Source organism: Corapipo altera, unplaced genomic scaffold, assembly GCF_003945725.1.
Source record: "Corapipo altera isolate COAL_440 unplaced genomic scaffold, ASM394572v1 79, whole genome shotgun sequence".
Lineage (NCBI taxonomy): Eukaryota > Metazoa > Chordata > Aves > Passeriformes > Pipridae > Corapipo > Corapipo altera.
The window spans coordinates 1,023,383-1,042,940 of record NW_020884927.1 but is presented as its reverse complement, the minus strand read 5'-3'; the positions used below and the strand labels follow the sequence as shown (position 1 = coordinate 1,042,940).

At 42.9% G+C, this 19,558-nt stretch overlaps 1 protein-coding gene across 2 annotated transcripts in view; it reads left to right on the top strand.

Moving 5' to 3' along the window:
* Positions 1-470: 470 nt before the first annotated feature.
* The window catches only part of ABL2 (ABL proto-oncogene 2, non-receptor tyrosine kinase), a 44,184-nt gene continuing 25,096 nt past the window's right edge, over positions 471-19,558 (top strand). For both annotated transcript variants that reach the window (XM_027658405.1, XM_027658403.1), the window contains exon 1: positions 471-793. In XM_027658405.1, the coding sequence (XP_027514206.1) occupies positions 613-793 (181 nt within the window). In that variant the 5' untranslated portion in view covers positions 471-612. The remainder of the gene's footprint in view (positions 794-19,558) is intronic.

Genomic DNA, 19,558 nt, shown 5'->3' with positions numbered 1-19,558 from the left:
GTTCAAGAAGCCCTTGGACAGCGCTCCCAGGCTCAGGGTGGGATTCTGAGGATGTCCTGTTCAGGGGCAAGAGTTGGATTCAGCGACCCTGATGGGTCCCTCCCAACTCAGCGTATTCTATAAGTAAGAACTTCTTTCCACTGAAAGTGGCAGAGCCCTGGAACAGGCTGTCCAGGGAGGCATGGAGTCTCTCCTTCTGGAGACGTTCCAAACCCACCTGGACGCGTCCCTGTGTCACCTGTTCTAGGTGACCCTGCCTTGCCTCTCCGGAGATCTCTTCCAACCCTTACAGTTCCGAGATTCCGGGATTCCGTGTGCCGCGGCGGGGCGGGCTGGGCTGGGCTGGGGGGGCGCGGCCACCCTCCCTCGCTCCTTCCTTCCCTCCCTCTTTCCCTCTCCCTCCCTCCCTCCCTGGGCGGACCGGAGGCGGCCGCGGGAGCCGCTCCGTCCGCGCTCCGCCGGCGCTCTGTGGTTTAAGATGGCGGCGGGGGCTGCGGGGGCGAGCCCGTGAAGCTCCAGCGCGGAGCTCCGCGGGAGCCGCCGGGTCCGGCCGCGGGAGCAGCGGGACGCGCCTGCCGGGCCGGGAGCGGCGGGATGTGAGCGCGGCCCGCCATGGGGCAGCAGGTGGGCCGCGTCGGGGAGCCGGGCGCGGGGCTCCAGCACCAGCCGCCGCCGCAGCAGCAGCAGCAGCCGCGGGGACCGCGGGGGAGCAGCGCGGCCAGGCCCGCGGGCCGCCGGCGGGAGGCGGCCGGGCGCTCCGCAGAGGGAGGATTCAATGTCTTCACCCAGCACGGTGAGCGGCCGGCGCGGGGGGAAGAGGGGCGCGATCGGCCTCGCTCCCCTCCCTCTTTTGTTGCCGTGGGTTTACTGGAGGAGGGGAGGGGCGGGCGGGGGGAGCGGGGAGCACACGGCCCGGGGGGATGCTCGCCCCGGCCGCCGCGTCCCGTGGGGATGCTCGACCCCGGAGGAGCTTTATCCCCCGGGAGCTCGGGATCGGCCACACCGGGAGCGAGGTGGCACCGCCGGGGGTCGGGACACCGCGGTGTTCGGTCGCTGTCACCGCGGCGGTTCCGAGCTCTGGTTTTGTTTACAAAGGTAAAGGTAACATGTGCTTTGTCTTCTGTTTGCTGAGGCGTTTTGCGACTTGCCCTTCTAGATCTGCGAGTCTCTATATAGCTCCTGGCAGAGCAAACAATTTCGTTTTGTCTGGGGTGTTATAGCTGCCATCTGATTCTCGGTTGAAGTTTTTGCCTGTCCGCTTCTATTCTTATTGCTGTAAACCTGTAAGGGAAATGTTTATTGTAACACGATTCGTTTCTGTAACCTCTTAGCAGGATCCTGCAACTTCAAATCCCACTTTGCAACCACGTTTTTTTTATTATACCTATTTGTGCATTATGTTAAGATGTTGCCAAGTTTTGGAAGGTATGATCAACTGAACCCTGTCTGCCTTGACAAGCACGTTGAGAATAGATGTGTGGATGCACCTCTAATCCTAAAGACCTGAGTCAGCTCTGGAGAGCTTGGCTGGCTTGGCTTTAGGTGGAGAGGGATGTCAGTGTTTATAAAGAAAGGCTGCTCCTGACAATACATGTTTTCTTTTGCTTAATACAGTGAGAGTAGGCAAAAAGATTAAGGAACATGCAACCAGCAGTCTAACAGTAAATATCATCTGCTGGGACTGCTGACATGTAAGTACCTGTATCACAACAAGAGCACAGCACTGAATCTGGTTCCTAAAAATCTCAGCGTTATCACAGCTTTGGAGTTCAGGGAGCACTATCAGCTTTAGAACCAAAACAGAACGTGCTGGCTGAATGCCTGACCTACTATTACTACAATTAAAACTAAGAGTTGTTGTTTTATTACATCTTTCAACCTTAGTGTCACCAACTTCATGTTTTACTCTGCCATCTTTGTATTTTTGTACATTAAGAGGTTCTTTGGCAAAAACATTCATGTGATAGACTAATGCTGCACAATCACAATGTCAGGAGATCTCAGAAGTAATGCACATACCCCACTTCTTCCAGTGGGGTAAGTCTGGCTGTAGCAACAGAGCAGAATTGCTGTAGAGGCTGCTAAGTGCACTCCTGCTCATGTCAAACTGTCTGTCCGTGTTTTGGTACCAAGATGACTCTTTAGTTCCTGCTCTCACAAGGCAAGGACAGAAAGGACGTTTGTGGGAAGTACAGTACAGCGTGTGGGGATGTGCAGAGACTTCAGAATACACGGTTGACACTGACTCAAGCACTTCTTTTCATTTCTTGCAGTGTGTTTTGGTAGTGATTTAGTTCAGCATCCTGAACAAATCCTTCCAGCTCCTCCCTCCACCCTACTAAATTTTTAAGTTAGAAGGTAGGGAGCATTATTGACATGCAGTGGCAGGGAAATGGAGAGGAAAAGGTTTCTTAAGCATGCATGCAGATCAAGTCAAGTTATGTGCCCTGCCAGCCCTTCTGCTCTGTCTTGCATAGAACTAGAAACAAGAATGAGCCTGGAAAGCCAACACACTCTGAATAAAACTGTTCAGTGCCATGTAAAAAGAACACTGCTCGGTGATAACAGTGATGGTGTCTTTTAAAATAATTTCTCTACTATTTATATTGCTTAGGTTATCTGCCTCAGCCGTAAGATAATGGATACAATTTAGGTTTTTTTTGCTTCTGTTATTGTCTGTGCAGACTGTAAAGGAAGGTGCGTCAAAAATAAGATACAGTGTTTTATTCTGTTAGGTTATGTAAAAGGGGCGGGGTTTTTTGGCAGTCCAGGTTTTGAGAATTTCAAGGTAGGCTTCAAACTCTTATTCCATCTTGGTGAATGCCTCAGCTATTGTAAATTGTTCCCTGATTCCACGCACATTTTACTAGGAATGAGTAAACAACTCAGTATTGATAATCTGTACTAAATGCCAGCCAGAGGTGGGTTTTTAAACTGTTTTACCTATTTAAATGCTTGTCTTGGGCAATAACTGAAGATATATGTTCCTGAATCTGTAGTTCACTTCCTTTGTCAGAGAAACTGTTTCCTGTGATCCTGACTCTCCTTGTCCGAGGGAATTGCTCTCAACTTGTATTCTTATTTTTCATTTAATGACCTTGCTGCCCTATTTTATTCAACCTGGCTTTCTTTATGTGAGTTATACACTTCTGCTGCTGAGATGCTGTGGTTGCTGGTGATATTATTTGATCCAGATTCCTCTTTTTTAGTAATTTCTTTCTGAACCTGACCTCCCATCCTGTCTCTAGGACATGTATTCAGAGCGTATGAAAAGTGATGGCAAAAGCACAGGGTTCTGGGTTAGCACCCTTGGACCAGTGACTAAACCAGCCAGTCACAGGATGAGCCTGGATTATCTCCTTTCCTTGGCTTTCCTTCTCATGGATGTGAGGAAGACAACCTGTTGACTGTGTGAGACCCTTGCAGGTATAAATCCCTGCCTCAGCTCATGTTGGCACATTTCAGACTACGCTGTGCCAGGAGCAAACCGTGCTAAGTACTCTTGCCAGAGTTCATTTTGAAGGGTTGCTTCTTCTGGGTTGTTTATGAAAAGGATGGAGATAAACAATGTTTTCAGCCTCGGACTCATTTTGCTACAGGATTTTGAAGAATACCTCATATCAAATAAATAAAGTGTAAAACCCCTTACCTTAAGCTACTGGAAACCTGTGACAAGCATTTGTACCCAACTAATTTGAAGTGTAGATGTCCTTGAAAAATTGAGAGGTTGAGTTGAGCCGGCTTGTCCCGAGCTTTGCTCTGTTACAGTTGTGTAGCAGAAGCTCTACAGGAGAAGCACTACAGGCACTCCCTACTTCAGGATGTATTTTTGGAGGAAGCAAGGAATTTGAAGATGTTTTCTGTTTTATGGAAAGAACAAAGGGATCTGTATTGTGGCAAGCCACTGTTCCCTCATGAGAACAGACACCTCGACCGCTGGGGCTTTGAGCTCACCCTGGTATTGAATTCTGTGAGCACTGCTATGGAATCGAGCAGAGCAGTTCTAAGCAAGCTGATACACCCCTGTCATCCATTAGCTGTGGAGCAGAATTCTCCAGGATGCAAAAAGATAATCATGGATTTTGCAGTCTTCTGCAATTAGCCCTTCAAACACCCCTTAGCAAGTATTCCTGACACCTAGTCTGTGACTTTAAGCAGGCAATGGATCATCAAGCTTGTTGGTTGCTATTAATGTAGTAGAAAGGAAGAGTGTAAACAGAAGGATTATTCACCACTAGTGTTCCCATGTACTCTCTATCAGAATTCAGTTGTACCACAGGCACAGCAACTCCAGAGAGAAAAGCTGCAGTGAGCACTAGTTAGGATCAAATTCTTACAGGTCAGTGCAACCAGAAGAGACAAGAAGTACTTGGTGCCATTATAGGATGAGCTTGCTTTCCCTTCCAGAGAAGGAACAGGGGAGAGAAGAGGGAAGTAGGTTATCTCCTTATCCCTTTCAGTAGTTTGTTTGAGGAAAGGGCTACAAGCAACAACAACCAACAACTTCCAAGTTGCATGGGCTCTACTTGGCTCCTCGTACGACCTTTGAAGAGTGACACGCTCTTAATTTGCTTTCAGAAGAGCGCTGATAACGCCCTACTGTACCAAGATACTCTTAGGAATGGTGTTAGCATGCTTTTCATCTCTGAAAAGACTTGCTGAGTGTTGTAGAGCACATACTGCAGGAAAATCAGATTATTTAAATCCTGGCAAGGAAGTCTTTCCAATACCTGTTTGCAATACTGCTACTGTTGCCTTGGTGATATATTTTGGGGTAGTGGAAGGCTCTGCCACACTTGAGCTTTTGATCCAGCAGGCGCAGGACATTTGTTCCCTGTTTTGTTTTCTAGAGGAGGAGTTTAGCAACCTTTTACTATGTGCATCAAGGTCAGGCAAGATAAGCCTATACTTTTAAAAATAAAATTATCATTAAAGCTCCCCTAAGGCAGTTGGAGTGCTATGCCACATGATAAAAACATTCTAAAATAGGAAGAAGCATAAATAACACTGTCCCTTTGAAATTCAGTGAAACTGAAGGGCTGGATGCAGGAAAATGGAAAGAAGGAGAGAAAATAGGGTCAGTTTAACAACTGCACTTTGTGGGCTGCCTAAAATGTTCTTTATTTTTCATCCCAGTGAAATGCAGCAAGCTCAGGCCAGAACTACTTGCCCGCAGACTTTCCTGTCAGTAAATGCCCTGTGCAGATGGAATATAATCACTGTATTCAGTGCCTGACTTTTTGTACTGTAAATCAGAAATCTAGTGGGATCATAATGTATAAATAACTTTTAACTAATTATATGGGGAATAAAGGAGAGTTCAGCTGAGCGTCTAGAGGAACATCTCTTGTAGAACATGAAATTATAGACGTGTTCTCTGTTGCATCATTCCCCATGATATCTAAATTATTCCTGCAGATTCAGTTGCATTCAATATTGATTTTTATACCTTGTGTTAAGCTGAGATTTTCACTTACTGTATTTTGCAAATGAGAGGCCTCTACCAACTCAATGGAAGGGACAATATAATACAAACTACTGATCTAATTCCTGCTATGTATTTATTCCCTATGTACTTTGCACGTAGACAGGGAACACAGTCTAAAGAAGGTAAGACCAAAATGAAATTACTTCAAAATGTTTAAGTCAGAACCAACTTAAAAATCAAATTTCAAAGCCCAGACAGATCTCCAGCTTCTCAGTTCTCCCCATGTAGCAGATGGTGTAGTACAAGTTGTTCTAGCAATATTTCACAAACTTGCTATTGCTTGCAAGAGCAATGTTTTGCAAAAAAAAAAATTGTGGGATTTTTTTTTGGAAATAAGGACGTGGCCAAGCAAACAAATCGGTGGGAAGTGAAGGTGTAAGCTCTTGGACACGCAAGCAAATTGTTACAAGTGGCTTAAATCATCTTTTTTTAACCTAGCAGCTCACACGATTAGCGTTGGGAGGCAGTTGGACTGTCTTCTGGAGATGCTCTAGCAGGGGTGGCTTCAGCCATATTTCATTTCTGGGACAGCAAGCTTGAAATCGTGTTTTCTCCTGTGTTCAGGAGAAGTGACCTGTTTTGTGACCTTCTTCAGCAAATGTCATGTGTGTTTCTTAAAGCAGGCCAGTCCTCTGGCAGTCCTCAAGTCAGTCAAACCCTACTTTTTTGTTTTATGGCTAAACCTTGACAATCGCTACTGTGATTTATTGTAGCCTGGTTTTCTTAGTTGTCATGGCTTACTGTTTCCAATATACTTACTATCCGTAAACTATCTTGTAAATACTGCTGACAGCTGACTAATTCACACTCATAAGAAACTGTGTCAAAATCCAGCTAATATAAGCCAAGAGACAGCAGTTTGCACTTACTCCAGTAGGGATGTGTGTGGAAGTTATTACAAGCAATACAGTCGGGTTTTGTCTAGTGACGTGCTGAGCTTATTTTCATCTGGTTGTATTTCAGAAAGCCAAGGATGGATGACTAGAGACCAAAGCCTCACCTCCATTCTAACTGTTTCAGAGTCTGATATCCCAAATCCCTGCTTGCCAAACCATTAGGAGTGCTTTCACCAGCATGTAATTACGAGTGATGCAAAGCTTGCACTGCAAATGGCCCCTGGACTGGCTTTGCAGGTGAATCTGCAGTGTAGGCTTAGAGTTCTCTCCTTAACAGCAATCAGAAAAGTATTTACTGACAAATAAATATTTCTCCTAGTTGTTTGGACCCCCAGCAGCACCTTCAGCACAGCAGGAAAGGAACAAAAGCTTGCACTGAGTGGAGTAACACCGTTAACTTGCTGGGTCTGAAGTCATGTGTAAAGTTCTCTCACCATTACTGCATCATCCCTCACATTTCTCTGGTTTTGTGGTTATGAAATACTTTATTTTAAAGGCTGATCTTGGTATGACCCATAGAGATTATTCTCCCCAGAATAAGTGACACTTACAAAACCATTGAGGCTTCCTGTTGGTAACACTGTAAACCACAACAACAAAGCTTAGTTATATTACCCATATCTGCTTAGGAAGTTGCATGTGCTTTGTGGGCTCTCCATAAAGACATGTGCATCCCCCAGAGCAATTGCTTGTCTGCAGCTGGGTATAAATTAACTTTTTAATAGGTGGCTTTCAGTATCAGCTAAATCAGCACAGGCATTCTGAAAAACAGCCCAAAAATAACTGCCTTTTTTTGAGAGGGAGACAAAGACTTCACTAAAAATCAAATTGGTTTTATTTCAATCTTCTAGTGCTCTTTAAAGGCCAGTTAAACATACTTCTTTTAAGACTGAACTTTTTCAAGAAATTCCTTTCCTCTTCTTCTGTCCTTCCCACCCAAACATTGTCTTTAGGATCTTAACATTACTCTGATATTTCTATTAAAAATGACTATTAATAAACTTAGAGCTTTGATTATGTTAATTTGAAAGTTTTCTGTGACTATGGTGATATGACAATTGGGATTACAATAATGTAAGAAAAGGAACACTCATTTTTCTATAGGACAGTTCTGCATCCCCCATCCTTTAATTTGATAATGCTGCTGGGTTGGATTTTGGTTTTGTTATTATTTAATACCAAAGTGAAACTGTAGTAGTTTCTTCTTATTAGAAGTATATATGGCAAAGACATAGGAAGCATCTCCTGCTGCTTTTGGGTCAAATTAGGAATCAAATTAGAGTTCAAGAGGATAAGAATATTCTGGATCTGTGACCCTGTGCACCTCCCAGTCTTATTTCTCCTTCCTTTCTCCCACGATAATCCCAACAACAAAGCATCAAGTATGTCTTGGCTGTTCCTAGTTGTCATCATCTCAACTAAGATCACCGTGGCTAATTTTGAAACAGGTGTCAGGCTTGCTTGTGGTTGAAAGAAATCATGTGAGCATTGGCTAAATGATATTAATATTATACATATTGGAGCATTTGGCATTGATCATGAAGTATTCCTGGTTTTCAGATTCTCTGTTCAATTAGACTCATAATTTGTGGAAAAGTTGGCTGCAGAGAGCAGTGGGCCTCACCAAACACCCCAAAACATACAGGAATTGCAAAGTGGAGAAGCATTTCCCCATCTGTGCACACTCCAACGTGGCCCAGGGTAGAAGCTTGTTCAAATATTGTCATATCCAAGTAGATTAGTATTACCTCCTACATTAACCCTGAATATCAGGGGTCTAAAAGGTGTTTACAGAGCACAGATCTGTCTTCTAGACAAAGCCCCAAAATATTTGTCCCTTCTAATTTTGTAGCCCCTGGATTGTGAAGATAACCCTTCAAACCCAAGCTGGAGTGTAAATCAATATGATGAGGCCTTCCTTAGCTTACAGGGTCAGCTCAGTTTCTCAAGATTACGTCCAAGCCTTTGCTGCTCAGAGTTGGTTTTGGTAACCAGCAGTGTCAGGGAGTTAACAAGACTGTTCAGTTTTACTGCTGCTATTCAGAAACCCGTGGGAGGCTGCACGACTGATGAGAATATCAATTTTGTGCTGCTGCTGCTCAGGAAAGCCAAGAGGAGAAGCAGAGAGAAGATACAGCTACACTAGTATTCCTGAAATTTACTTAATAATAGAAGACAGCTGGAAAAAATTATTTAAATTAGCCTTGAAGGAGTTTTATAAGAAATAGTTTTAAAGTGTTGTTTCCCATCCAGCAACCGAATACGTCAAAACTGGCCAATTAATGAAACTATAGTGACTGTTTAGCAACAAAATAAAGTCTGTTTATGCAAACTTTTAAAAATTGATACAAGTTATGTCATCTAGGAAGAAGGAAATGGGCTCTTCTAAGAAATCTGAATAACCTTGAAGATGTTTTGAAATAGTGACATAGCTTCCTTCCTCCATTTAGTCACTTAGAACAGCAGAACTCAAGGTTATACTGGCCTGAGCTGTTTTGCATAAACATGGACTTACTCATTCCTTGTGTTTAATGTAGTTTTTTCCTTAGAAGACAGGTTTGAGTATTAATACTTTTTCTATGTCCACCACTCCCTTCAGCAGAACTGAAAGATAAATAGTATCCTTTTACTGAGAGCCTAATTTGTGGTTCCTTTTCTCTTGTAAATTAAGTTTTTTCATCTATAAACTGGCAAATAAAAATACTCAGTCTAATAGTTGGCAGCTCCCGGCCTCAGATTTAAAGTGCTTAAGTTAAAATATTAAATTCTTAAAGCTTGAACTGTAAATCGCTGAGTGTCCTACATGTGCTGTTTGGAATATTGTTATTAATAAGTCAAGTCTTATATTGAGCCTATGTTTCAAAAGTTTTCTTACAGTGGCAACTTGATCAAAGCATAAAGACAGGGGTATAGGTGACACCTTGAACAGATGCTCTGAAAATGGTTTCTTTGAGAGATCTCACTCAATTCTGGTGTGTTTTCAAACCTTCTTTTTCACTGACTTGGATTGGCATTGGTAAGCTACGATGGGCTTTATAATTTGTGGCAGTAACATGTATAAACAGTGAGAGCCAGCTCTCTGCAAGCCCCAGAGGATTCCTGTGCTTTCTCCTGAGTGGGGTTTTGTCATCTCTTTTTGAGGCAGGGAGATGGGAACAGCTTGGGGAGGGATGAACAGAGCTGGTGTAATCAATACTGATGTGAAACCTGTGCTCTGGCCTAATTACCCAGTGAAGCACAACACAATACTTTTTCACTAGTCATTAATTGTGTACTTGTTATTTGGGATTGTATTTGTTGGTTTTACATAATTTTCATTTGCGTTGGTTGTGGTTTTTTTTTTTTAATCCCAAGAGTAAACAGAGAAATCAGAGGTACTTTGAGATTAAAAAGGCTTTATCTACAGAAGATTCTTAGCATAAATAGGAAAACAGTATATAATGTCTTGCAGTGCTAGTGTTTTGAGTTATATTTAGCTTTTTTTTTTTTTAATTCATGATCTTAAAAAAACCCTGTGGATATGAAAAGTTGCAACACAGCTATGAGCTGATTTTTCATGTTAGAAGAAACTGGGATCTATTTTTTTAACTACTCTAATAAATTTGAGTCTGATATAAACTGCAGAAGAACAACTAACCCACTTTACATAATTTTTTTATTCCAGAGGTGTATGAGATGCCTTGGGATTGATGTGCAAAGTCAGTAGGTGCTCAAATGATGATTTGGGAGGCCTGCCGTAGCTATCCTGTGAGACAGAAGTCTAGCAGGTTTAATCCTTGTTATATCTGTTTTGTCAGAAAATGTTTTCATTTTTAGGTTACCATAAGTAAATAGTTTTTAATTTCTTCAGGGGTGAAATGTTTAAAGAGGTCACTGCCCTCTACGTCAGTGATTGATTGTGATTCCTGCACCTAGTCCAAAGTACCAATGGTCTTTGAGAAGTTGAAATAGGCTGTAGGGTTTAAGTCTGTCAAGTCTGAGGTTGCCTGAGGCCTTGTGCAGAAATTCTAATTCTTATTTTGGTGTGTATAAATGTGTCCAGCTTCCTCTGTTTTGGTGTTAAATGGTTAAGCTAAATTTGAATGACGCTTGGTACGTGTCTTCCCATCTGCACACAAGCTTGCACAGTGATAGCAGAGGTGCAGTGGCTTTTTCCATGTGCCATTTCTGCTACATAAAATGCTTTAGTCTCATTTTAGTTGGTGGTGGCAAAGCCTGGAACTGCTCCTGGGTGTAGCCTTGGCTCCACAATAATGCTCAGCTGGGCTCTCAGGACCTACTCTGCCACAGGTGGGGGGCTCAGCCCTGGTGCTGTACAAGCTGGAATGCCTCAAGGCAATGGAATTACCAGGCTGTTTAGTCCCAGGTGAGCTGTGCTGCTTCTGTCCTGTCCCCCCTGGGGCACTGATACCCCCAGGGGCTGGGTATTGGTGACTGCAGCAGCAGCAACACAGCTACACCGGGGCCGAGACACGTGAGGGATGCCGGGGGGGGGTTTTGTTCCTGGACAAAACAGCACTTGACTGCGAGGAGCCTCTTAGACAGCCTTCCCCTCTCTGCACAAAGCTCACCTTGTTCTCCGGGAGCAGGGAAGCAGGCTCTGGGACACCCCTTCCTCAGCGGGCAGCAGGTGAGTGGCCTCGTGCTGGGCACAGCTGGGGAGCCCGGGCTTTGTTTGAAACCATTTTAAAATTTTAAACTAAGAGGGTAAAAGGATCAATTGCAGCTGATTTCCAGCAATTTCCAGCCTGCCGCGAGAGGGTGCTCCAGGGCCTTAATTTATCCATCGCTAAAAAGTTTTTTCTGCTAGGAAAAGTGGAGTGTGCTATTTAACATCACCGCGTTACGGTGTTTTAAGTAGGTGTTGGTTCGTGAAGGCAGGCAGGATCCACACAGCAAAAGGCAGATGTGGCTGTATTAGGATGTATCAGAATACATGTTTATTTTCCTTTTGCCTTTAAGAGCTGGACTGCTTCCTTTTTAGTTGTTTTGTTTCTCTTGGGCTTTATCCGAGATAAAGTTGTCTGCCAGCAAGAGAAGTTTCCCAACTTGTTTATGTGCAAGTGTGCAGGCAGCCTTTTGTGCTTGAAAAGACATTAAATCTGATACTTTTACTAGGTAATCTGAGCCCTCGAATTAAGAGTCACTTCTCATTGCTTCTGTGCACTCCTCGTCTGTAAAATGGCAATAACACTCGCTTGGTTTATGGAGCTGTTTAGGCTTAACTTCGGCATAAACAAACACAGGAAAGCTGTCTGCGGGCTAAATGAAATAATTAAATATTCAGAGTGCACTCTTGTCTCATCCTGTAAGCTGTTAGAGAAGCGTGTTTGATGTGGCTCTAGCCTGTATTTCGAAACACTCCTGGCACGGTAATAGGTCCGAGGGATGGTTACTGTTTGTGTTAATTGTTGGACTTGAAATAGAAGCTCAAAGCACTGTGCTTTGTTGGATGTTATCTCTCAAACACCCATAAAGAGACTGAAGCTACAGTGAATTAACAACGGAGAGAGAACTTTAGAATAATGTCTTTGTGTGTTTAGCAGTAGAGCAATACAAACACAGTGAATTGCAGTAAGCATTCCTGCACTTGGGTTGTTGGCTGGGAGACAGGATCTCTGCAAAGAGATCCCAAAGCTGGTGTTAAGGGCATGTAATTAGCAGAAAACTAAGATCAGCTGACACTGCTGTGGTTAGTCCTTGCCTGCTCAGCTGTGAGGTAGTTACACTCAAATGGGACGCATTTGTGTTTTTGCTGGAAAACACTTATCATTTCCTTTAATAGGAGTCAGGGAAAGGCCATAAACACGTTAATCAGTCCTAAACCAGACTGCTAGAAGGAGATACAAAAACCTGTTTAAAATACAACCAAGGCAGACTTCCTGTCTTGCACAGACATCATGCAGAAGCAAAGGCATGACTTCTGGTGTGCTGTAGTTGCCCTTTTCTTCTAGCCCAAACTTTCCTAACTTGACACAAGGTTGAAATCTTACGTGCATTTCAGGCCTTGGCACCTGGCTTTGTTACATACACCCCTCTATTGTTTCCTCTTACAGAAAGATTAAGACACTCTTCATCACAGTTGCCCCCTGAGCCTGCAGAGAAGTTGGTCTGTAATTTTGGAAACCATAAAAGCTATTGCAGATACAGCATTTTGGTTTGTTACTAGAGAAGCAGACGTGGGTGTATGCAATAAACTGCCCTGGTACCAAAAGTGAAGGTTACCCCTCCAGGGACTTTAGAAATCAGATAAACAGTCCCAGGTGTTGAGAACAAGTGTCAATCCGTGGTGAATAGTGTGTGAAAGGAGGGTGTCTGAGGCTTAAAGGGAAACGGAATTGAATGTCCAGGAGTTGGTGCTGGTGACTAACTCAGAAGGACAATTTCCTTTCCTACAAGCACTTAGCATTCGTACTCAGCCACCGGTGTCTTTGTTTGGAGCCATCTCTGTCCTGAAAGTGAGACAGGTGATGATGCAAGTGTCTTTCTGTCTGCTCTAAGGGAAACAGTTTGTTCCCAAATTCTATGGCTTTGCTGACAAAGGATGTCGGCTCTAGAACCAGGAATACAGACATGCAAAAACTGGAGGAAATGATTTCTCCCTATGAAGGTACCATCTTTGTTTAAAAACATATAAAGATATTGGCATGAGTAGAAATCCCTGCAGCTAAGAAAGCTCTTTACTGTAGTAGTTTGCTATTTAGTCTAATTTTTTTCCCCACTGGCAGAATAGGAAATTTATAAGAGAAAGACTTTTATCCTGCAGATAAGTGAGGCATGAGCACACAAGATGGTTTATGCAGCAGAGCTGTGGATGCAGCACCCTTTCCACGGGCCCATGCTCTCCTTTCCAAGTTAACTTTAGAGGCTTTCTATTATGCTTTGCCCTGTGACAGGTTTTCTTCCCTTTTTTGATGCTTGAACTTAAAGCTGTTTATTTTAATCCTGCTTCATCAGTGTGAGGAGGAGTAGGAGTTTTGTCGAGACAGTAGCTATTTTCAGTCTTATATGTCTTTGATTGAGAGTGTTATTTATTAGTTAGACACTGCAAGGGTTTTGTAATGAAAGCTCTAAGTATTGCACTTTAGGAAGGATGGCTGATCAACACCAGTTTGAGCCCTGCTCTGCCACAGCTTCCAGTCTGATACTTTGCATATGACTTTTTCTTTGCTCTAGGTCTTCTTCTGCATAGTACAAATTTTACCCTACTACTCTGTAGGACTGTCAAGAGGATAAAATATCAAAACTGTGAGCCACTCAATATATCAAGTGCTACAAAAATATCCCATGTAGTATCAAGTCATAATATTAGCATGCCCTGACTGAGAATGTTGTGTGGGCTGTGAATTTAATGTGTCTGAGAATAGGCATTTCCTGCTGGGTACAGCATGGTTGGCAGTAGGGAGGGTAGTCACCACAAAACAGGTACAGCCTCGGCAGAATCTTGGTTTTAACACATTGTCTTGTGCTTCTGTCCTTAAATTACCAATAAAATGTTTCAGCAAAAGTTGTGGATCTTACTGTTTAGTTGCAGACACCTAAGCAGGAGAGATGGTTACCTGCTAGAGGGTTTGGAAATAAGTCTTACTAGAATACATATCCCCATTGGAAAAACATCACTGCATCTTGTCACAAGTCTGGAGAACAATGATCTGAATTTAGAAAAACCTCACCGTTGGGGATGAGATGCTCCTGCTGCTGTTTCCTGACTGTGTCTTTGTGACTAAAGGAACAGGCACATCACTGGGTGACGTGTGTCCCCTCTCAGCTTTGTATGGTAACACTCACGGAATTTTAAATGTGAACAAATACTCCTGCACACCTCAGGCCCAGTCTCCAGGGAGTAATGCCGGGTGCTTTGAGGAGTGTGCCTGGGAGACAGCTGCACTGTTAGTGTGTGTGTGTGTGTGTCTGCCAGGGCCTGTGCTCTCCACAGCCATCCCCACCCCAGACCCAGACAAAAACAGGAGAAGAATCTCAACAGCTGCACAAGGTTCAGTTTGTGAGTCTTAACTCATAAAGTTAGGAGTTGTTCAAAGTGTTTCTTTTCATAAATCTCTAAGGATGGTTGTAAGGGCCACACACCCCTATTCAGGTTGTCAGGGTAATGCTAGTGTCTTTATAGAGGTGGAGTTCTGATGGTCTGAGCCTGAACCCTCTAAACATAAATAATGCTTATATAGACCTTTGTTTCTCTATCTATGCTCTACCAGCACATCCTCAGTTCTCCTTCCCTTTTCCCCCTGCCCAAGTTGCACCTTTTTTTGCACACGCTGATTTTTCCAGTTATATTTTTTCCCTGAGAGTAGGGTACCACCCTTACGTGATATACTGCTCTCATAACATTGGCAAAGGGCCCACCAGAGCTGCTGTGAGACCTCCACACCCAGACCTGAATATTTGCTTTGCCAGTTTAAATGAACAACCTGCATTTTATGTATTTGTCTTAGATTACAGCAGCCACCTTCACGTATTAAAAACAAAGCTGAGACTGTCGGTTTTCCCATTATTCTGTTTTATCTGTCACAGTGTAGGAAGCCCTGCCCTGGCTTTTAGAAGTAAAATCATTAGATTCCATGTAATTTATTTGAGTGAGTCATTTAGTTCCACTTCTGTTGCTGCAACATCTGCCTATTGTGTCTAATGTAATTTTCCCTTAATGGGGCCAACAGTAGCAGTACCAGTAGTGTGAAGTCTCTTACAAATAATCTGCCTACAATATTAAAAAATATTCAAAAATACAAAATTTCCAAAAGACTCACCAGGAATTTTCAAAGTAAGAATACTTGCATTATTTATTTTTTTTTCTGTGATGGACAGCTGTTATGAGCTGATTTAGGAAATACTTGTTCTTGAAGTAAACTTTTACAGGATAGAACCTACTTGTATCCTGCTCATCTGAATGAAAATATGATAAGGCTGAATGGATGAAAACTGGTCAGAAAAAGAACTTGTCCCCACCACACTGGACTTATCTGGTTTAAGGGTGTTTTTTTTAACATTTATTATACTTCAGTGCTCATTGAGTTCTTGGCCTTGGTGGCTTCGTACCATGTTAGACATGGGAACCTGCAGTGAAGAGCTGATGGTAACCCAGTGCCCAGAACAGCAGCTCTGCACTGTTAGCTGGGAACTAAAAGTTGGATAACCAAATGCTTTATGACTCTAATATTTCTGCCAAAAGAGTTTAGTTCTGTCAGTTAATCTGCTGGTCTAATTTCTCTAGTAATTAGGAATGGAGTTCTTACCCTGGTAATCTTCCACTGTTTTTTAATAAGACCTAGTTCAAATACTGATGTGTTACTGAACAGTCACGTTTGACATTACTAAGAAGAGGACATGCCATCTCAGATTAGTCAGACCTTCTGAGGGCTCATTTCACTTGCTGCATTTGATCACGACAGTTTGGTGTTTGCCATTAGTCAGTCTCTGGCGTCAGAATCTGAGGTGTGACCCTGCCTGTTTCATTTACTCATTTTTTTTTTTTTCAGTGAAAATGAAAAATCTTGCTCCATGCAGGTCTCTGCTGGATGTTCTCCAGGCTCTCATTTTTTGTACATCAGTCACTGAATTGTGTGCTGTTCAGTGGTTTTCCCTTTTTTGGGGCACAGTTCATGATAAAAGCATGACCTTAAGGGGTGTTGGCCCCACAGTCTCTGCTGATGCATCATGCAGGAGCTTCAGCATCCTTGCTGGAGGAGCTTAGGTGTGCTGGGTGCTTCCAGTTTTCTAAATTTCAACTCTTGGTTCAGTTTTTCAGGGACTGATCATGCAGGCTTTATAAAAAATTAACACTGTTATGCTTGTTTTTGTGGTTTATTTTAGATTTTAAGAGACTTGGATCTCAAAGCAATAATAGGTCCATATTTCCTTGCCTCACTTCTCTCACTCTTTTTGACAGTTTTGGCACCTGCTCAGTTCCATAACCAACCCAAGAGGCTGTTACTTCTAAACAGCTGATGCAGCTCAGTTATATTGACTTTTAAGTGCTTAAAGTAGCTTGAAAGCAGCAGGAAGACTGTTTGTGGCAATGATGTAGATGAGCAGGAAACATGTCATTAATTCTAAAGACCCTTCAAATAACTTTCAAATATTAATTAGCCTATGATTCTGTTAAGTCCTTCTAAGCTGAAAGGCACAGCAGCTTGCAGTCTGGAGTTAATGGGATCTGCCTCTGGGTGCTCCATGCCTTGCCAAAAAATAACTCTTGGGCTGAGTAGTTTGCCTCAAGGGTACTTCTTCCTAAGAAATTTGCAAGTTAAGTGACGTGACACAGCAGGGTGGAATTCCAAAAGAGAAGTGCCCTAAAAGGCAGGGTTTAGTGGCATCTCTGGAAGCTGGGAGTGACTGTCTTGCAGTAGTGCTATATAAGAGGTGTCCATAAAGATGAGATGGAGAAGCCCTTGGCTGGAAACAGAATCTGCACAGGATGGTGAATGTTCAGCTTTCTGACTACTGTGTTGAGGAGAGCTACGGATATTTAAATGTCTTTAGAATACAGGATTGCCATAGGTAACTACTGTAAATAGTTAAAATGCAGCTGTAAGATCTTCTCCCAAGCTACCAAAAGCTTGGGAGCAGCTTTAGTTTCCAGTACCTGGAAATACGAAAGAGAGAAGGCAGAATCCTGTTCCTCTGCTGTTAGAGGCAAAGTCAGAACTGAGGACAAGTTCACCATGATTTTGGTGGCTCAGGTGGCTGATTTGCAATAGGTTTGTACTCTAAGAGGCTCAAGAGAAAATGTTTTAAAAGGGGCACATGCAGGGGACTGCCTTTTGTTTTGGGATTTCCAACTTCAAGACAGCACCTGGTGTGCTGGTACAGCCCAGTAGTGAGCCCTGGTCCCAAAGGAAGCACTTGGTGTGGCTGGCTCCTGAAGGGATACAATATGCCCTGTGTAATCCAAGCAGTCAGCTGTCCTGACAGCCTATATAGGCCAGCAACAACTGGGAATGTTTCTGTGTGGAGTGGGAGGAAGAAGGAATGAGGTGGAACTCTGTTGAATTAGAAAAAAAAAAAAAAAAAAGAAAATATCTTAATTGAACAAGATAAAGGGACCTTTCTTGGCCTTGCAAACCAGGAGATGTGGGGATGCTGGAAGTAAGTTGGCACAGTCAGACTTAAGTCTCAACTTCAGTTCAAAATTTACATTTCCTAGAACAACACTCCTAAATTAAGCAGGTTTACATTCCTCCTTTAAGGCAGCTGTATGGCTCAACTGGCAAAAATCTTGCCATGAAACTAAAGGCAGTAATACTCTTTTGTCAGAGATCTTATTTCCCAGTTTAGGTTAAGTCATCTTTCACTTCATTAATTTCCCCATTCCTTGATGGTGATAGCAAAGTACAGATACTACTCCTCCTATGGGCTGCAAGTACTCTGATGAGCTGTATGAAAGGCTTGATTTCTCTGATTTATATGTCTTTAAGAGATATTTTTCTCATCCACACATGTCCTGTATCACTGATAACTCCTGTCAACTTGACTGGCAGTTTCTGTGCATTTCTGCTTGTCTGGTGCAGGTGTAAAATCTCTTATCAGTGCCACAAAAGGCAAGGTAATATCGGTGCATCCTCATAGTTGGTGATGTGCTCTACTCCTTGGAAAAGTGTCTATCTTACCCTCCACAGTAATCCACAAAAACTGATGTTGTACCTGGATGCAATTTAGGAACTAACCCGTGCTTTCCAGAGCCAGAGGAAACCAACCGCTGAGTGAGCCGCAATGTTACACCTCCCACTGGGAATTTCCAGCCCTTTCCCTCTTCCTTCCTCCCTCAGAATATATATATATATATAGTAAATAGGCTAAATTAAGCACTGGGGGAGGTGGCACCCCAAGGCAGGAGCAGTTCCAGAGGCTGAGTCGCCTCAGTTAAAAGCAGCTGACAATGCCCTGACCAATCCTCTGAGCATCCCCGTCGTACCACCACCGCCCTGGCAGCGGGGGAGACGTCTCAGACAGCTATGCTGGTATTAAGTGGGAGGAAGGCTCTTTAAATAACTACCAGTGGGTCCTATTCCCTGAGTGTGTCAACATCGAGTTGTTGTTTCACCCTCTGAACAGGAAAAAAAGAAAAAAAAAATCAGTCAAGGAATTGTGTGGCAAGGAAGTGACAAAAATGAGATAATGTTTTTTGGTTTTTCTGGTTGCTGGATCTGTTTTAGCTCGTGGCAGATACCTCCCTTGTCATTTTGCATTTCTATTCATAAACCTCCAAGCAACAGATGAAAACCAGAACAAAAGAGGAATAGATTTGCTAAAATCAGGGGAGTATACTCTCTTGAACCTCCTTACTGAGTATTCCAAAGGAACACTTGTCTGTGTTTTGATTTTTGAGTATTTGCATTTTGAGGGGGCTAAGGCAGCATTGCTCCCTTCCCCTCTCATTGCTGATCTTCCCATGTGGGTAAGTTACTGTGCATAATCCAGGCCTGAAAAGCCTGCCTTACTCTTACAATATACACTGTCTGCCTCTTCTTATTCCAGATGAACAACAGGTATTGTGGTGCCAATTCTATAAAATGGGATTTAATTTAGTTAGGGTTGTCTCATGGCCCATTATTATCCTAGATAAATCCATACAACTATTTCCCTCTTTCATATTTCCCCAGCACAAGGAGGGGATGTTGGCAGTGTTATAGAAAAACAAACCATTAATTTTAAGGTTAGCACTGGAAATTGGCAACAGATCTCAGCTCTTGTGGGGATTTGTCTTTTGACAAATTATTAGATAAATCTGAAATTGCAACTACCTCCTTTATGATATTTATTTATCTATAGATCAGATTCTATCCTTGTAGCCTGATCTTCTTGCTAGCCTAATTTGAGGTTATTGTAAGCATTTTCCATGCAATTTCTGCTTTTTGAGATGGCCATCATTAACCTAGTCAAAAGATGTGGCCTAATGTTTCTGGGAAATTAAGTCACTCCTTTCCACACTGTTGTACTTTGTTTGCTTTTCTTTTACTGCTCTGAAAACAAATTAGCAGAAACAACATCATCTGTGGGATGTTTTTGCTCTGTTGGCATCCAGGCACAGTCAAGTTTCCCATATCCTGGCTTATTTCTCCCTAGAGCCAATTATACTTTCTTTAACCAGTTTTCTAGTTCAGCAGTTTCCTTTGCAAAGTCATTTTTGTCTTTTTTAAGTGCTCCTCACCTTAGGATAGCA